General features: G+C 39.3%; 1 protein-coding gene across 1 annotated transcript; it reads right to left on the reverse strand.

Annotated features, from left to right (window-relative positions):
• Positions 1 to 1,887: 1,887 nt before the first annotated feature.
• On the reverse strand, positions 1,888 to 18,635 carry POFUT2 (protein O-fucosyltransferase 2). Its single transcript, XM_075180262.1, has 9 exons — positions 18,426 to 18,635; positions 12,835 to 13,085; positions 11,437 to 11,581; positions 9,121 to 9,231; positions 8,965 to 9,031; positions 7,694 to 7,819; positions 6,179 to 6,359; positions 4,465 to 4,588; positions 1,888 to 3,046 (listed from the first exon to the last, which is right to left on the reverse strand). The coding sequence occupies exons 1-9, from the start codon at positions 18,575 to 18,577 to the stop codon at positions 2,893 to 2,895; spliced, it is 1,311 nt and encodes a 436-aa protein (XP_075036363.1). The 5' UTR covers positions 18,578 to 18,635; the 3' UTR covers positions 1,888 to 2,892.
• Between the last annotated feature and the right edge of the window lie 915 nt (positions 18,636 to 19,550).

The following is a 19,550-nucleotide window of genomic DNA, read 5'->3' on the forward strand; positions in this document are numbered from 1 at the left end:
TTACTTTGAATGTTCTTTGAGAATCCTGATGAAGCGCTTGTTTGGAAACGCACTGTAGGACCTCTGATAGTCAGGCATATTTATTTTGAGGTCAAGTGAAACTTTTTAGTTATACAAAGGTGGCCTTTAATCAATTATACAACCTTCGAAGACAACTGTTGCTACAGGGTTTATTTCCATGTATCTTGGCAAAAAAGGGGTGAATAAATTGTGTTTCATATTTGTATTTAAGAAAAAAAAGGAATTAAAAGAAACTTTGCTGATCAATTCTAGAAAAAATGAAAACAAAGATAATTTTTTTCAAGCATGACTCACTGATATGCTATTCATGTACACAGAATAACCTGGCAAATGTTTTTGTTTTGTTTTTTTTTATCTAGCATACCAGAATCTTGTGTTGATTGGTGAATGAATTCACAGAAATAAACAAAAAAACAAAACAAAACAAAAAACCAACAATTCAATTCCATGATGCTAAAAAAAATGTGAAACATCACATACTTTTTACAGACCCTGGGCCTGATTCAGACTGGAACACAAGCGGAAGCAGTGTATTCAGAGCTGAATATGCGTCCAGGTCTGTATGAGTAGCAGATCAGACTGCTTGATAACAGACGCACCCCTCAAACACCTACGTCCACCTTACAACATGCTTGGCAAATCCTAATTTCTGGGCATGCTACTACAGGGGTACTACAGGGTCTGCGAATCATTCACAAACCACTAACTACAAGCGGCTTGCTAGTTCACACTTGCCCTAGGCCACCCCCAAATAAAAACGCTTTTTCAGGCATAACTACAACTACGTCCCAGTCTGAATCCGTACACAATTGCTTGCACATGCCCTTGTTGTACATTGCCTAAGTTAGAATACCAACCTTCCCTCCCCCGTCACACCTCTTCAGGGGTAAGGTGTCAAAAAGTTGCAGGTCTGAATATTAGTTGCGTACATTCCACTTCTGAGCATGTGCTGTGATAAAAAAAAACGCAAACATACACTACGCAAATGGGCGCACGCCCCACTCTGAATCAGGCCCTCTGTGTTTTGTTTGAGACTAATATACTTAATGGAAGTTACTTGTTTGAAAGTGGAATTTTCCTTAGTATTCCTTTTTTGTAAACCATGTAAGCTCACTTCAGCTCACATTTTTCCATAGATAGATAGATAAAGCATACTTGCCTGCTTTCAGTAGGCGACGTCCAGGAGAGGGGCACGACTAGAGGGCAGGGCGACTTGAATCGTGTCATTTTGGCCCTGCCCCAACGAGTAAAATGACGTTTTGCAGCGGGGGGCAGGGCCAAAATGACAAGATTCACGGAGAATCGCGTCCATTTTGCCAAGGGAATTTCAGGATGCAGGAGAAATGCCAGCTCTCCCAGGCGTCTGACCCGAATTTCGGGAGTCTCCCGGACTTTCCGGGAGAGTTGGCAAGTATGAGATAAAGAACATCTTCTAGCTGCAGCAATACACAAGGTGAAACATTATAGTAACAATAATATCAATATTATATATATGGCAAGTCTAAAACAAGCCAATTAAAAGCTTCTTTATAGCCAAATAAACCATATGGTTGGGCTCATTCTATTTAAATGTGTTTTTATCAAACCATATTACTATTTATGAATAAAAAAAACGAACATTTTATTTCTTGATTTTAGCTGCTAGCTAATTCTGGAAAAGCCCCACAGAAGATAAGTTTTTACACATGGCTCACTGGTATGCGATGCATGTAGACAAAATCTACTGGCAAATAACGTCAAAGAGCCTTCGTTTTTCCTTCATGTTTTATGCTAGGAAGACACTGCCACCGTGTGACAAGGATAGTGTACAGCAAGTCTGCTGCGCCCTTCATAATTTGAAGTGTACTGCAGTAATACAAATCACACAATTCTTAGAAGAATTTTACTGTTTCATAAAAACACAGGGTGGAGGTATATACAGAACAGATTTACTGCTTGACGTAGTTGCATTTAAAAACAAGTATCACCGTTTTCTGTTGAATATAATCATTGCTAAACTTGCCTCCTAGATAGAAAAAAAAACACTCTAAAAATATTGATAAATTATTTTTCCAGTGGTATTTTACATATAAAATGTGCAAGTTAAAAACAAACAGCATTGTAGAAGATGTGCAGCAGACTGAAAATAAATGCCAATTTATAATAGATTGCACCAAGAATATACTGTTTCACAGTCCCAATTCAGTTTTCCCAATATATCAAAAATTAAAAGTCACCGTGTAACATAATAAAGGGCACATATTTCTTAATACTGAAATGGACGACATCTAGAACCAAAGTTGGCACAGAATAGACAATGGATGTAGATACATGATTTGAGGAGGAACAGGCAGCATATTTAATACAAAACTATACAAAATATTGTCTGTCTTATTAACCCTGACACTCCCCCCTTAATGCTACTTTTCCTCTAACAGGTGTACAAGGCTATCTTTTTGTTTTGGAATGTCCAGCTATCTCCGTTGAGGCTTATCAGCCTCTCTTGTGTCTAGGGCAGTCTTGGCACCGGTCTTTAGATGAACTGTGCTTTCAATGTTTCCACTCCTCACAGTTGATGCCTTAGTATCTTTTAACAGCTGTCTGTATAACCATAGGAAATGGTGTATTCACAAGTAGCCAATTGATGAGTAGCACCTAATCAATATCTACTCGGATTTTAATGGAGAGGTATTAAAATGTCCATCATATATTTAATCAGATGCCAACACGGAAAATTAGATAGCAGTAAAAAGTGTTCCCATAGAAATAGAGCCATGAGCAGGCTTTACAGTATATGACACATGATCCACAATGGATGATGTCATGGAGAAGATCACATGGGGCTACTTGGTTAATAGTCCTGTGTAAAGTGACGATACAAGCAACGCCAGGTCAGTATACAATTTTCCAGTGGGTGGGCTGCTCACAATTCTTTTCTTTGTCTCCACAGAAGCGGTTGTAGGTTGTCTTTGGATCAAAGCCCAAAATCTCTCTCTCCTCGTGAATGCGGAATGAGAAGGTGGAGACAGAGGTGCCGATAAAATATCTGTGTATAGGAAGATTAGTAGGCAAAATATTTTTACTATAAGTCAAACAAGAACTTTTACCACAATGGCACCAGAGTTGCACACTTTGGCTTGTTATGCAAACAGCGCTTTTGAAAAACATGACAAAACACAGTAAACTAAGTTTTCTTAGGAAAGCAGAGGTCCATTGTAACACTGTGGCTAGAATACCTGAACAGTCATTCCTGGTGGTGTCGATACATTACACTTCTGAACCCCATGCTTCTTACATATATAGCATGTCATTAAACCCAGCTAGGGGAAAACGGTATTACATTGGAATATCATTAGTGTGATGAAGTGCACAGGGATAGGCCCTCCAGAAGCCAGTCTTTGTTTTTATGTTAGACTAATAGTTAGAATGTCTCGCTTCCAGATAAAACCTATACTAAATGGTTGCAAGATGTTCCCAAGAAAGACAAAGATATGTGGGAGGAGTTAACTAACTTGTCAGCCTCCGTCAGCAGTGCTACAGATAGATGAATACAGGTTCAATTGCTCCAGTCCACTATACTTCTATGCACCTCAAAGCACTATGAAAGATATAGGTCCACAAGACGGTCCATCTTTCAGGTAACTTGGCAGGGTCCACAGATAAGAGACATACTGAACTTCCTGCATACCAATCTAGGTTACCCAAACATGACCTTCCCAGCCACATGCTTGCTATGGGCAGCGGAGGAAACAGTCCTGGCTAAACAGAACTGGTCCTTGATCAAACTGTTGATGTATGGTACCTGTAAGGTCACCTAGCTTTACCTGAAGAGCCCTATGAACTCTACTTTAAAACGCTGGCTTCATGTGAAGAATGTCTCGAGTATCTTTTATAAACTCTCATATGTATCAAGACTATATCCAGGCGGGTTCTTCAAACTATGGTTTTGGTGGCTGCATGCACTTATGACAATATAATAAATCCATTTACCCTTCTCTATTATAGGAGCTGACAGTGAACATTTTTCATTAATGTTGAATGGTTGTCTACATCTTATTAATATAATAATGTAACGTTGGTTCTTATTAAACTGTGCACCTTATATTTTTGCCAAGAGTATAGCTGATCTGTCTGTTGGCTAGGGGCTACATTAACAAACAATCATCCTTGGGGGAAAAAACAAAAATAGGAAGATCTGAAACTGTTGCTAAACAAGTTGCTTGAAGAGCATATACACAATAATTACATAGAATGGTGCTTATGCTATTACATTTAAATTATTTGGAAAGTATACTCTGTTTTTGCATGTAATTTTATGGTTTCTATTCTTGTTTAAAAATGTCTAACATTTCATAAATGAAGAATGATTTTTAAAAAATAAAAGAGGGTACTATCTAGGTTACTAAAAACAGCATGATCAAGTCAGGAATCTCTAGTTATCTCTCTTAGTAGTATTCATATTACCTGGCATGTGCACAGATCCACTGGTCTATAATAGCCACCCCTCCATCCTTGTACATCTCTAACTCTTCCCACGTTGGATCAAATCTCACCATTTCAGGGATCAGTCTACGTAGCTCTTCCAGATCTAAGAAAAACGCAAGTTTTAAAACACATCCTAAAACCTACATTCATTCATTCATTCGTGTATAGTGTATTCCCACGTTCAGACTACTTTGTGCACAAGCTTGAAATGGCAAATATTAGAAGTGATTTTTCTATTATGAATGTCAAACAAAAAGTGTCCATAACTAATACAAGTGGGTACATGATATGACCCCTACATTCATAAGAACACAGACAGAAAGCTCACAATACTATCATTAGAATATAGACTGTAAAATGGTTTTATAGAAAGTATTCTATGATGATGTTGCAGAATGGATGAAGTACCAGCATACTGATTAGCAGATACGGATGATAGGAAAGCACAATTTCCCTCTGGATCCCTCACATTTGAAGTAGTAAATAAATAACCATAATTACTGAAGTAAACATGTAAGTGCTGGAAGACCAAATTAATGCACAATACAAGAACACAGTGAGGGGACTCCCATGGTCACCAAAATAAAGAGCGACTCCTATTTCACCTTCTTCATGATGGACAAAACATTGGAAGAATCTCTAATATAGGACAGCAAAGTTACAAGTAAAGGCTAGAAAATGATATACAAGTACCCAGAGAGGCCCAATGTCTGAGACAATGTGTGTCCCGGGAGGATTCACTTAACTTTAGTTTGTTGTTGGGAAAACGGTAAAAGATATTTCTAAATCTTTTAGAAAATAATTGGGAGGGTTTGTTTCTAATGAACCTTATATATATGCACAGTATATAAATATTTACATTTCTGGTTTTCTAAAACATGGACTAGACTGGAGAATCGTTCTCTCATCAATATGGAGAGACCATAGTTTAAAGTCACAAGACAATTGTCATAGTATATGGCATTATTTTTTTTCTACATGTTTATCCCACCGCCTACATATATGTATGCACATACAATATTATTATATGTGTAGAAATGCTTTATGTTTTGTGTGTATAGAACTTTAACCAGTTTTTATTAAAATGTGTATTTTTGTTTTAAGGATTCAGTATGCCTCTAAGAAACCGGTCACTACCCCCTACCACACAAATTGTTCTAGCCGGACGATTCTTTACTAGCCAGAACCCTGGAGGCTGCTCCGTGCTGCCGTTTTATCCAGGTATCCTTGTTTATTTATTTCACTCACCACTTCACAATGACAGTGGAGGAGGGGGCGGAGGTGGAGGGTGTAGGAGGACCAACAACAAGGTGAGAAAGGAGCCCTGGGATAAACAGCACGATAAAGGGTCCTGCTAGCGGGTCCAGCAAGCTGGTAAAGTGTATATATTAAGTGGCAGTGCAGTTTGAAGAATATTGTATGACAGTTACAGACCATATGGGGTTAACCAGCCAAGCCTCTGACAGATTGCCACACCTTCGCGGCACAATAATACTAGGTCTTCTGGCAGACCCACTACCCTGTTCTCTACTGGACCAAAAAAGATTTTGTTTCCTTGAGAACATAAATGTCCCTGGAGACTCTTATAAACCATGCAAGTGGCTCTATGTTCTCTCTCTCTGCAGCACATCGAACCAATGAGTATGCTTAGTGAAAAGGTGGAGCTGGTATGTTCCCATTACATGGCGCCTACCTTGTCTGTCCGCATCTGTGGCAATAAAAACTTTCTTGAGTTTCAGCTTCTTCAAGAGACTATGAATTTCCTCCGCAGCCCTCCCTAGGCTGGGTACATCTTCCCTGTGGCCCCAAATGAAATCTTTCCTCCGAAGGTGAACACCAACATAAGGCCCCCCTAGTGGTGTACTTGGCTTTTCCTACATAGGAGACATTAAATGAGAACACCTTGATTACCTGATGGCTTGTATACTGCAGTAATGGAGTAAGGTTACACAAAACGTGATCACATTACATCCTCCATCCAAAGGAAACCCGTTCAGTTTACTTATAAAATAGCAGCTATTGGAGGATTCCATAAACCGCGTATGATTAGGGCACACATCGTCTTTGGGCAGCGTTACATGGATGCTTGTCACACTAGCAAGTTATCAGCATCCAAAGTGCTCACTACTAATTTTTACAGTGTTTCTGTTGCAGCTGGAATAATGTAGTGCGTTTAAGCTCGCAGCTTGTAAGGAGCGCTTAAAAAGCTCTGTGTAATAGGGGCTGCTCAATAGATTTCATTTAGAGGGGGGTTGTCTTAGTCATATCTTCTGTGTATTACTCAGAAATTACTTTAGTTATGCAGCAGTCAGTGGTAGTCCTTAGTGCGAAGTTCTTTCTGACACAAGTTACTGCGACAGGAGAATGACGACTGCTGTAATTCCGACACGTAGGAAATACAGGCTTACGGAAAAAGTGACAGAGAACAATTCCACCAACGCTGCTATCAACCACCACCATTTATATAGCGCCACTAATTCCGCAGCACTGTACAGAGAACTCACTCACATCAGTCCCTGCCCCATTGGGGTTTACAGTCTAAATTCCCTAACACACACACAGGTTAATTTGTTAGCTGTCAATTAACCTACCACTATGTTTTTGGAGTGTGGGAGGAAACCGGAGCACCCGGAGGAAACCCACGCAAACACAGGGAGAACATACAAACTCCTCACAGAGAAGGCCATGGTCAGGAATTGAACTCATGACGCCAGTGCTGTAAGACAGAAGTGCTAACCACTTAGCCACCGTGCTGCCCTAAACGCAGACATGCATTGATGCCGGCACTCAGATTGACATCACTTCAAATGGCGACAGGTACATTGTTAGTATTAAGGGGGCAATGTGAGCACACGTCGGCTATATAATCTCAAACTCTTTGTAAAAAAACAGCGGAGATTTTCTTGTAAATCTCCCCCTATAGATCAGAACTGTAAGTTTATTTTCTGATCTATTGTATAGGACTGACCAGATGATGTCCTCCTGCTGCCAAACAGTTGTAGTTGCCTTTAAATAAACTAGAAATCACAGCTAGCCAGTGGGACCCCCACTTCTTGCTATACGGGGTGGGGGAAGCAGAACATGAACAGCAACAGTTGTCCAAAATTGTACAACCCCTTTAATTAAACAGCCTATCAGCATTTTCTATCAGAGACACAACCTATAATTTATTTTCTGTCACCAAAGTAGAAAGGAATAAATACACTACCTTGACCTTTGCCCAGTCTTCATTGAACATAGTTTTGTCAACTTCATCATTAGACTGAAGAAAGTTGGTCCGAAACTCATCCGCGGCTAACCGCAAGTGCTGGGCAAACATCATACTACGCCGTGTCTGAAAGCAGGAATCAGAGCATCATAAGGAAGGGCCTCTCCAAAAAAATATTATACAACAATGTCGGAAGAACTTTGACGTTTATCAACTTTTAATCATTTTAACATTGGGACTTTAACAATACAAATATAAAACAGTGTATATTATCTCTAAAACAGTTACATAAACGTTGCATTAATTTTCTATTGCATTTGTTTTCCTTTTGTGTTTTTATGCCATGGTCTAAGAAGTGGTGAACTGTGTTTTTTTTTTTTTTGTTTGTTTTTTACATACTTTGAAAATTTAGATTTATATGATCAGGCAAATTGGTTAATTTTTGTTACCCTTACTAATCACGCAGCACAGTATCGGTTACAGGTGTATCAGGAAAGAAGCTTTGTGTTGTATTTCAGAGCAATGGCAATAAACAACTCTGCCTGCCCCGGCTTGGATCACTTGTTTAAAATGCCTGCTGATATGTTATTACAGATAGGTGTCTCTTTGAATCAAGTAATTTTTATTGTAGACTTTAGTAAACAAATTAAACAAAAACAAAACAAAGCCATAGAGCGTAAATAATTATGTGATGTTGCGAAGTTTGATCCAAGCAGAGTAGGTCAGATACACGGATATATATAAGTAAGCATATATATGTACACATATACATACACATAGAGGATAATTTTAAAGGTACCATCAGTTCACATTATGAAGGAGCTTTTTAAACTGGTTTAGTTTTATATACAGTGTGTATTTGGGATCCACAGCCACGGTTTATAGAGTAAAGAGATGGGAGGGTGTTAAGTCAGGAAAAGAAAACTTAAGTAAGGTCTAGTTCAGACGTGTATAGTTTGTATTTTGAGGAATACCAAGGAAGATAGGCGTCTCTTTGATTAAATGTATTGTTTTAACTGAATGGTTAATGTGTGGGCCTTTTGAAGGTTAGGGGGCCACACCCAGAGGCTAGGTACAATAATTTACAGCAGGAATGAAGGTAGAAGCCATTGCTCTACATAGTGCACAGCAGACCACTCGCTATTCTGACACTGAAAGACTATGAACACACTATACAACGGGACATGTTTGGTTGCCTCCATACAGTACATTTTAATGCTTTAATGCCAATACAAATACCCAGGTAGCATGGAACTTGCTTGAGTACACACATTCCAATAATCTCTGCCTCCATAATGATCATGTAGAAGGTTCTCAGCTCTGTCTAACATTATGGACCTAAAGAAAAAACAAAACAATAAACTGTAACAAGGCTGTTGCTGATTTACACAGTGGAGATCCGAGTGTAGATATATCTGACTCCTCACCTCGCTGTGGTGTTTTTCAGTAGTACTGGAGCAATGATTGAAGCAGATCCTTGTACCGAAAGGCAGGTGACATTTAATCCTCTTGTCTCTTCATAGCCCCAAAACCATCCCCTAGAAATAAAAACACAACCATTCAGTCAGTCTTTTTTCTTCAATATTTCCAAAGTAAACTATACAGATTTTTGAACCAATAAAGTGCAGGTAAGGAAAAGCCTGGACAAATCCCAGAAGCTAGGCGACAACATAATCTAAAACTTAACATAGCATAATTTTATCAATCTTACTTCAAGCCTGATGTAGAGTTGTATACGCCTGTTTGTATAGCATAAATTGCGTAATTTCGCTCTGCACACGTCCACAAAAAATATGCAAGTACATAGCAGAGTTGTACGCATCCACACTTGCTCCTGAAGAGGCGTGACAGGAGGGAAGGGGCGTTCAAACGTAGGCAAAGTATAGTAAGGAAGGGACGATCTAACGTAGGCAGAGTATAGTAAGGGCGCGTTTGCAGAATTGCGAGCTGATGGAGACCTGAATGCAGTCACAGATACATCTTTTACAGATATTTTATTTCCATCAGCCTGGGGCCTGGTGCAAATACACGCTGATGATAGACTTGATAAACTGAAATAAACTCTCATCTGGTCTACAAACTTTCAAGCATTCTCTGAAAGCCCACCTCTTCAGACAAGCTTATAATATTCCTCAACCACCCTCTAAACCTCACTACATTACCCTATGACCACACCTTTACACAATTTCACACAAGACTACTACCCCATGACCAAGATTGTTGTGTGACAGGATCATTTAGCTTATGAGTCACTTTTACCTTTACAGCCTGGCTGGGCCGAAATGTAAAATGTAGACTTAGCCTTAGCCTCATGTGTCAAACTCCCATTGTCCCATCGATTGTAAGCTTGCGAGCAGGGCTCTCACCTCTTTGTCTGTTTTACCCAGGTTGATTATTAGTTTACTAGGTTTGTCCCCAATTGTAAAGTGCTACGGAATATGTTGGTGCTATATAAATAAATGATGAGGATTATCGTTAGTGCTAGCTAACTGCTTCTGATTGGCTAATCGCGAGTTCACCTCCGATGCTGCCGGATGCTTTCTTTACCGATCATGCACATTTCATAGTGTTACCTTCATGCTTACATGAGAAGGAAGGTTATATCTGCTGTATTATTTCCTTACGAAAACAAAAGGTTTACAAAGTGTTATTGTGCTTACAGGTTCTGTGTATAAGGGTGTAAGTATGCCTGGCGGAAATCTGGCACATATGCTACAGGTGCAGAGACTGATGCTTCTTGAGTTGCGTACGACTCATATCGGCTGCAATACACTATTTTTACATGTGCGATTTTGAGTCAAACGTTACACCTAAGTTGCAATCATCTCTGCATTCAGCCCCTCATCTCTTCTTTGGCATCTTAAAAAAAAAAATCTTGCTGTCTATTTTATTTGTATGATGGTTGCAGAGTTTATTATCACTATTGCTCATATGCAGTGTATGGGCTCACAAAGGAACACCATACTGAGTTTTTTTTAATATAACATTTATACCACAAGTCATACATACATCACATTGCTTTGACATTCTGGAATCACCATTCTATATGAATATGCTATCTTCTGTGGAGAATATATGAAATAATGCACTCCCTACTGTAATTGACATGGATATTAGACACCACTGAGGAGTTTTGAGACTATATAAAAGCAATACCACCAACTCCAATCGTAAAGCGCTACGGAATCTGCTGGCGCTATATAAATAAATGTTGATGTATACCAAGTGATTTTATTTAGGTCACCGAAATCAAAAGCGACTTTTAATATCTGTAATACTTTATAGTGGGGGGCGCTTTAACTCTTATACACAAGTTTTCTTAATGAACACTGAAGGGGGGATGTCAGAGTTGATCAATTGTAAGCAAGTACATCACAACATGTGGCAATTCTCATGCGGACTGTTATACATTACATCAAACAGCAGTTGTAGTGACCCGTTTAGTAAACATATACAGACACATCACAAAATCACTTAGAAATGCATTTTTTATACAGATATTAACAAGAATGTATTCATATATAATCATTTATGTATTCTAAGGATGCAATTAAAAACATAGGACTTAAATAAGCACTAACATATATTTGAACTAGAAACTTAAAAAAAACCAAAAACAATTCTTATACTACAAAGGGACAAGAAAGCCACCAATGTGGGAATGTCGTGGTTTAGTAAGACTTAGAACGCAGCTTAGTGCCTTCATATGGTCATGCAGGGATAGGGACATATGTCCAATGTACCTGTAGTAGCCATGTTTGTCCTCAGAGTACATAAGCTGATCAATACATGGTCTTTCATCCACCTTCTCCTCCCATGTACCCTCTTTCCAGCCTTCAGAATAGCCTTGTAGGACATACACCTGCTCAATAAACGGTCCCCCGGATTCTGGAATTTGAATAAATGCAAAAGTACAGATGATATAGTTAAATCAATTTAGTGTATCCTTCCTTGCTGCCTTAACCTAAAAATACCCAATTTAAACATTGGAGGGCACTTAAGTCTAAAGCTGCATAAAATTGATGCCATAGAACAAATAAACCCCCCGAACAGTAAGTCTGCCTTACAGCTCCTGTCGTTACTGGTTGTGAGTTTAAATAAAACGTTAGATATATGTTTGCTGAATTATATTTCCCAAATTCTTCAATAAATAAAAAATAAAAGAGATGAGATTATAATAAACCCATTGAATACTTGTGGGGCATAGTATGGTCTTAGACAAAGCTTGATTTATTTCCATTCCTGATATAATACATAATAGAGTACTACAGTATTACTAAATGGACCATACTTACCATCACAAGTACATAGATATCTAAACGTAAAGACTCTCATATGACATTTCTTTAATTCATGGCTTTTATTAACAATTATTTAGTAATTATGAAAAGATTCATTTTGTAGATGTTTTGCTCAAAGGGTATTACTTGGAAAATAGAAACGTTTCAGCCATTTTTAATTACTGCCTGATATTTCACTTGAAATTAGTCAATGTATCACCAGCTATTTATATAGCACCACTAATTCCGCAGCGCTGTACAGAAAATTCACATCAGTCCCTGCCCCATTGAAGTTCACAGTCTAAATTCCCTAATTCACACACACAGACCGAGAGAGAATAAGGTTAATTATTAATAGCAGCCTATTAACCTACTAGTATGTTTTTGCAGTGTGGGAGGAAACCCACGCAAATACTGGGAGAACATACAAACTCTACACAGTGCTGTGAGGCAGAAGTGCTGACCACTAAGCTAATGTGCTGCCCATATTATTTTATTTTTCATTTTGGTATTGATGAGAAACCATGTGGTGATTCTCGTGCGGACTGTTATACATTATGTCATACAACATTTGTAGTGACCCGTTTAGTAAACACATCAGAAAATCACTTACAAATGCATTGACTGTTCAGTACTCATTATTTATATAGGTACCACTTGGTAAAAAAAACAAAAAAAAACTACCATTCGATAAGCCTTTTGACCACTACTGCTGACGAAAGTGTAGTATAAAGTGTGCCGGAGCCCAGGGTGAGCTTTGAAAACGTGGGGGAGGGGGGAAGCCTGGGGGGACAGTTTTTACCCCTCTGACTTATATCTATATATTTAAATATACATGTTGAATTGCTGAACATGACTTGCCTGCCAAGAAGTCTTCATATTCAATGACTGGGATATTTTGGTTAAGGCTGTCAAGATCAAAGAATTCAGCCCAGGGAATCCGCACTTGATGGATGTCAGGACTCTGCCAATGATAAAGACGACCCCACGGGGGTAGAACCATTACCCACTCTGAGCTCTTCTGTAATGTCTTAATAAGGGAGGCCATGCGAATATATACATCTCTGCGCAAGTTAAATCCTTCCGGGGGATTCACATCGTACAACAGGTATCTGTGTAATAAAATTACCACAAGAAAAATTTATGTTCCAATGCTTTACAAAATTGATTAAAAAAGGATTCAACTAATGATAGCAGGAAAAAGAGTGTTTATCATGGGAAAGGAAAAGTATTACAAGGCAGGAATATAAGAGGTACGGAAATATGAAAATTGCTGGGATACGGAATAATGATGCTGATTATTCCGACAAGACTTACCCCGACGTTTTCACACCGAAGGGCTCCTTCCCGACAAGGCTGCAGGACGACTGATGTGCCAAGCGACTGCAAGCAATCGCAATGAATGAAGAAGCCGAAACGACTTGATGACGTCACTGGGAACCGCGACGCTGTTATCTGTGCTGTTAAGAGGGTAATGCGAGTATGCTGGCATGGACAATGTACTTTACAAAGCGTTGTACATTGTCCATGCCCACATACTTACATTAACCCCTTAACAGCACCGATAACAGCGTTGCGGTTCCCAGTGACATAATCAAGTCGTTTCGGCTTCTTCATTCATCGCGACTGCTTGCAATCGGTAGGCACGTCAGTCGTCCTGCAGCCTTGTCGGGAAGGAGCCCTTCGGTGTGAAGACGTCAAAGTAAGTCTTGTCAGGGTAGTCAGCATCGATATGTTAACTACCACCAATGAAAATACTACTTTGTAAAAAGTGATAAGGCTAACAGGGTTTGTAAAAACAATGGTGATATGGATAAGGTGAGACAAAGGTTTAGGTTGGTATATGGTGAACAGCTTTACAACATCACTTGCCTATCTTATCATCACTGACCAATAAGCCTAAATTGCCAATGCCCTCATCTAAAGGAACTATATACAAACTTTTCAAGTTTGAGATCTATGTGGAAAGTATTTCTTCTATACTAAAATGAATTGGAAGGTATCATGAGGAGACTAAAGGGTCTATTTAATATTCGGTGGCGGTAACCATCATTATGTACAGTGGCAAATCGCTGCAAAACAAAATGAAGTACCACGGTTATTTACCATGCCAGGGCAAAGATCCACCTCCTCCACAAAGAGTTTTCCTATTCACTGGCAGTCTAACCCCGCCGGCAAAATGAGGAAGTGCATGGCGCTTTGACACGTGATGGATCCAGCAAAGTCAGAGAGGCTTCAGCTGGATCACATGTTAAAATGAAGTAACACCATCCTGAGCTTAATAAATGGACTAATACCGTTGCCCCATAGAGTTCTATAGGGACCGCTGTATGCGCCTGTAAATAGGTTAAGGTTGGAGAACTGCTTATTATTAGAGATGGGCGGGTCCGGTTCTCCGAGAACCGAACCCACCCGAACTTTGGGTATCCGAGTACCGAGCTGAGCAGCTCGGTACTCTCCCGCCAATTCCGAATCCAAATCGAGGCCGAACGTCATTGTGACGTCGTCGGATCTCGGGACTCGGTTCTCGCGATACTTCAACTTTATAAATACACGCCTCCACAGCAATCCATCGCCATTTGACAGAGGGAGAGAGCAGGGTGTAGTCATAGGCTAATTAGAGCAGGGACAGAGAAAGAATACAATATTGTTCTTGCAATTGCTCTAACCAAAATCGCTAGTGCAGAGAGGAGGATAGAGGTTTATTATTTTTTCTTCATATTTGGCACTCCCCAGCGCTTTTGGGTTGTCCCCCATAATTGTGCATTAATATTTCTGGCTGTCAAAAGTCATATCTGTCAGCAGTATCTACTCAATAAATGTTAGCACTCCTCAGTGTTTTTGGGGTGTCCTCTCTAATTGTGCATTAATATTTCTGGCTGTCAAAAGTCATATCTGTCAGCAGTATCTACTCAATAATTTTAAGCACTCCTCAGTGTTTTTGGGGTGTCCTCTCTAATTGTGCATTAATATTTCTGGCTGTCAAAAGTCATATCTGTCAGCAGTATCTACTCAATAATTTTAAGCACTCCTCAGTGTTTTTGGGGTGTCCTCTCTAATTGTGCATTAATATTTCTGGCTGTCAAAAGTCATATCTGTCAGCAGTATCTACTCAATAAATTTTAGCACTCCTCAGTGTTTTTGGGGTGTCCTCCCTAATTGTGCATTAATATTTCTGGCTGTCAAAAGTCATATCTGTCAGCAGTATCTACTCAATAAATGTTAGCACTCCTCAGTGTTTTTGGGGTGTCCTCTCTAATTGTGCATTAATATTTCTGGCTGTCAAAAGTCATATCTGTCAGCAGTATCTACTCAATAAATGTTAGCACTCCTCAGTGTTTTTGGGGTGTCCTCTCTAATTGTGCATTAATATTTCTGGCTGTCAAAAGTCATATCTGTCAGCAGTATCTACTCAATAAATTTTAGCACTCCTCAGTGTTTTTGGGGTGTCCTCCCTAATTGTGCATTAATATTTCTGGCTGTCAAAAGTCATATCTGTCAGCAGTATCTACTCAATAAATGTTAGCACTCCTCAGTGTTTTTGGGGTGTCCTCTCTAATTGTGCATTAATATTTCTGGCTGTCAAAAGTCATATCTGTCAGCAGTATCTACTCAATAAATGTTAGCACTCCTCAGTGTTTTTGGGGTGTCCTCTCTAATTGTGCATTAATATTTCTGGCTGTCAAAAGTCATATCTGTCAGCAGTATCTACTCAATAAATTTTAGCACTCCTCAGTGTTTTTGGGGTGTCCTCCCTAATTGTGCATTAATATTTCTGGCTGTCAAAAGTCATATCTGTCAGCAGTATCTACTCAATAAATGTTAGCACTCCTCAGTGTTTTTGGGGTGTCCTCTCTAATTGTGCATTAATATTTCTGGCTGTCAAAAGTCATATCTGTCAGCAGTATCTACTCAATAAATTTTAGCACTCCCCAGTGGTTTGCGCTCAGAATGGATTCAAAGCAGTCCACATATGATCTGAATGAGCAACCAGGTTCTGTCACCAGTCCTGATGTTAGTGTTCCCAGTACGTCATCTGGCCAAGGCGATGTCAAACAACAGAGTGTTTTCAAATTAGTGCAAAAAACAAAAACCAAAAAAAAATTTACTGTATTGAAGCGAAAAAGAAGTGTAACTGAGCAAAAGTTAAGTGACGATAAAAAAAAAATTGCAAGCATGCCATTCTACACACGCAGTGGCAAAGAGAGAATGAGGCCTTCACCTTTGGCTATTAGTGGCAGATCCCAAAAAGTTACCCAGCCTACAATTGGTGCACAACTACTGTTACGCGTCAAAGCCGAGCTGCAAGATAACAGTGAGGCATTACAGGAGAATATTTGCTCTGATTCACAAATGACAACAATCCCTGTGGAGAGTCCATCCAACAGTGGGATGTCTAATCGTGAGCATTCTGCTGATGTGTGCCTTAATAGCCCGAGTGTAGCCGGTGATACCCAAATTGAGGATGCCACTTTGGAATTAGAAGAGGATGAGGGGGAGATTTGTGTAGGCGACGAGGGCGCTAATGATGATGTTGATGATTATGATGCAGACAGATACCAAATTGCCTTTCTCAATTTCTATTTATATTCTAGATTATATAACGGCTGAATAGTTTTCTATTTTACTCCTAGTGGAGAGAGGATCTGATGCAGACAGATACCAAACTGCCTTTGTCCATTTCAATTTATATTGTACAGTATATAACGGCTGAATTTATTAGTATTTTATACAAGTGGAGGGGGGCCTAGAGAGACAGAAACCAAACTGGCTTTCTCCATGTCAATTAATATTGTACAGTCTATATCGGCTGGATTTTTTGGTATTTTATACAAGTGGAGGGGGGCCAAGAGAGACAGAAACCAAACTGGCTTTCTCCATGTCAATTAATATTGTACAGTCTATAATGGCTGAATTTTTTAGTATTTTATACAAGTGGAGGGGGGCCTAGAGAGACAGAAACCAAACTGGCTTTCTCCATGTCAATTAATATTGTACAGTCTATAATGGTTGAATTTTTTAGTATTTTATACAAGTGGAGGGGGGCCTAGAGAGACAGAAACCAAACTGGCTTTCTCCATGTCAATTAATATTGTACAGTCTATAATGGCTGAATTTTTTGGTATTTTATACAAGTGGAGGGGGGCCTTGAGAGACAGAAACCAAACTGGCTTTTTCCATTTCTTTACATATTTAACTATAAGTGTAGGGTGTAATATACATTCAAAGACGATGGCTGCATTGCCAATATGCATAGATGGAGAGGAAGACAATCTATTTTGTGTGTAGAATAGGCCTACCAACGAAGAATTAAACTGTTTTTTTGGATGATTTATTACCTCAACAATTAGATTACTTGTCTCTAAAACAGTTGGAGCACTAAATTGGATTAATTTAGGCCCAAAAACATGGATTTTCCAAAAAAATAGCAAAACAAAACCAAACAAAACCAAAACCAAAACCAAAACACGCAATGGCAGTTTTGCAAAACCAAAACCAAAACCAAAACACGACGGTAATCCAGATCCAAAACCGAATCCAAAACCAAAACACGGGGGTCAGTGACCATCTCTACTTATTATAGACCCAAATATACTATTACATGATAGTATCAATAGTTGCACTCAGCTAGGTAAATGAACATTTAATTCTGACTATTTCACTGATGCATATAGTGTCTTCAGAGCTCAGTCCGTTCTGTGTGACAAATAAGAATTACCACTTTACTGCGGTACAGTAAAGGAGCAATTCAGCTCCATGAACTCTAATGTTTGTGTAGCTGGAATAACATTAGTATTGAAATTGCCAATCTGACAGCACCCTGATGCTGGGATTGTTGGCCGGTTTAGCTTATTTTTTACTGGCAGCAAAAAAGTTTCAAGTTATAAAAACTATAAATTATGATCATTGTTTTTACAAAATCACCAGGGTAATACCACCCTTACTCTGTACAATACAGCATTGCTGCTGCGCACATGTTCTTGTGTGACAGGTAATCAATCCCCATTGGCTATTATTTTATGAACCTTAAGAATTAAATGTTCAAAAGTGTGACACAGCCAAACAGCAAGATCAATCCTTCTAGCAGCCAGTTCTTAAAAACCGTATTGTATTATATTTCATGCACAGCTCTAGAAGTATTTCCATTCTGTACTACAGGAAAATGGGCAGTTTTACAAGAGTATTTCTAAAAATTGGATGTAGTTTTAATGGCTAATCACCTGTACACGTTTTCTTAATCTAACTTTTATACATAAACTAGAAGATTTTCGCTGTAAAGATTGAATTTATTAACACAATACATGATGAATTCTGAAGTAAAGATTAAGGCAAATAAACCACTCAAACATAAAGAATTATAATTGTAGAACGAAGTATATCAATCACTAACACAGAACATGTAATGCTCAGTGCAGCTCTATCTGCCACGTCTCCATCCATACTGCTCATACCTCCGCTGGGCTGCAGCACCACCCACCGGCAGAGATCCCGCTGAGTGTCCCGGGCTGAACTCTCCGTGGTCGCCACGGGCCTCGGATAACAGAACAGCAACGAAGCACAGTATGAAAACCCATCCCTCGGCCTGATACCAGCCGGCCGCCATATCCCGGCCGAGCGCTGCGGGGCCGCACTTCCGCCGCCTAGGCCTTAGCGTTCTGTTTCCATGGAGATTGACTCCTCCCCTCCCCTCCCCCACGTGGGACCCGGCATCTCGTTACCGTGGTTACCATGACTACCGATTGTTATTACATTCTCCTTCCGTGGCTCCCTGTAGGTTTTTCAAGTAACATAGAAATAATTTACAACAACCAAGGTCAATATTTATTGAACAATTAAAGCAACATCCGAACAGTTACATTGAATTCTGTGTACTAAGGAGCTTAATAATATACCAGGGAATGAACTGCACTGACACATTCCACGCGTTTATGACATGTTTCTAATGCGTTTAGTCAGCATTTCTATGCACTCATTGTACTTTGAATCCAATATGTGTCCTAAGTTTAAAGGACTCATTTCATTGCTCACTCGTTAAATCCTTGAGGCCAAAGTGAGGACCTTGGTTTATAAAGCATTTCTATCGACTACAGCAGTGAATAGCAAATGCTCCCTTCCAAACACCGCTACAGTGGGTGAAGCATTTGTGACACATGCATATTACCCAATACGTGTCTACATATGTTTAAGAAAAGTGCACCCAGATGCAATTAAAACTTATAAGGAACCATTGACAAACCCAAATAATGAAGTCCATGGGGTATATTTACTAAATTGCGGGTTTGAAAAGTGGAGATGTTGCTTATAGCAACCAAATAGATTCTAGTTATCATTTATTTAGTACATTCTACAAAATGACAGCTAGAATCTGATTGGTTGCTATAGGCATTATCTCTACTTTTTCAAACCTGCAGTTTAGTAAATATACCCCCATGTGTATGAGTTCTTGGTTATAACCTTTTTAGGCCATTTCTCCTTAAAGAATGCCCCTAAAGACTATGCAGGGCCATATCTAGCGCTGTGCGATAGGGGTGCATTTTCCCCCTATCATTTGGACATATGCATAGGCAATTCAAATG

This window comes from Mixophyes fleayi, chromosome 7 (genome assembly GCF_038048845.1).
Source record: "Mixophyes fleayi isolate aMixFle1 chromosome 7, aMixFle1.hap1, whole genome shotgun sequence".
Classification (NCBI taxonomy): Eukaryota; Metazoa; Chordata; class Amphibia; order Anura; family Limnodynastidae; genus Mixophyes; species Mixophyes fleayi.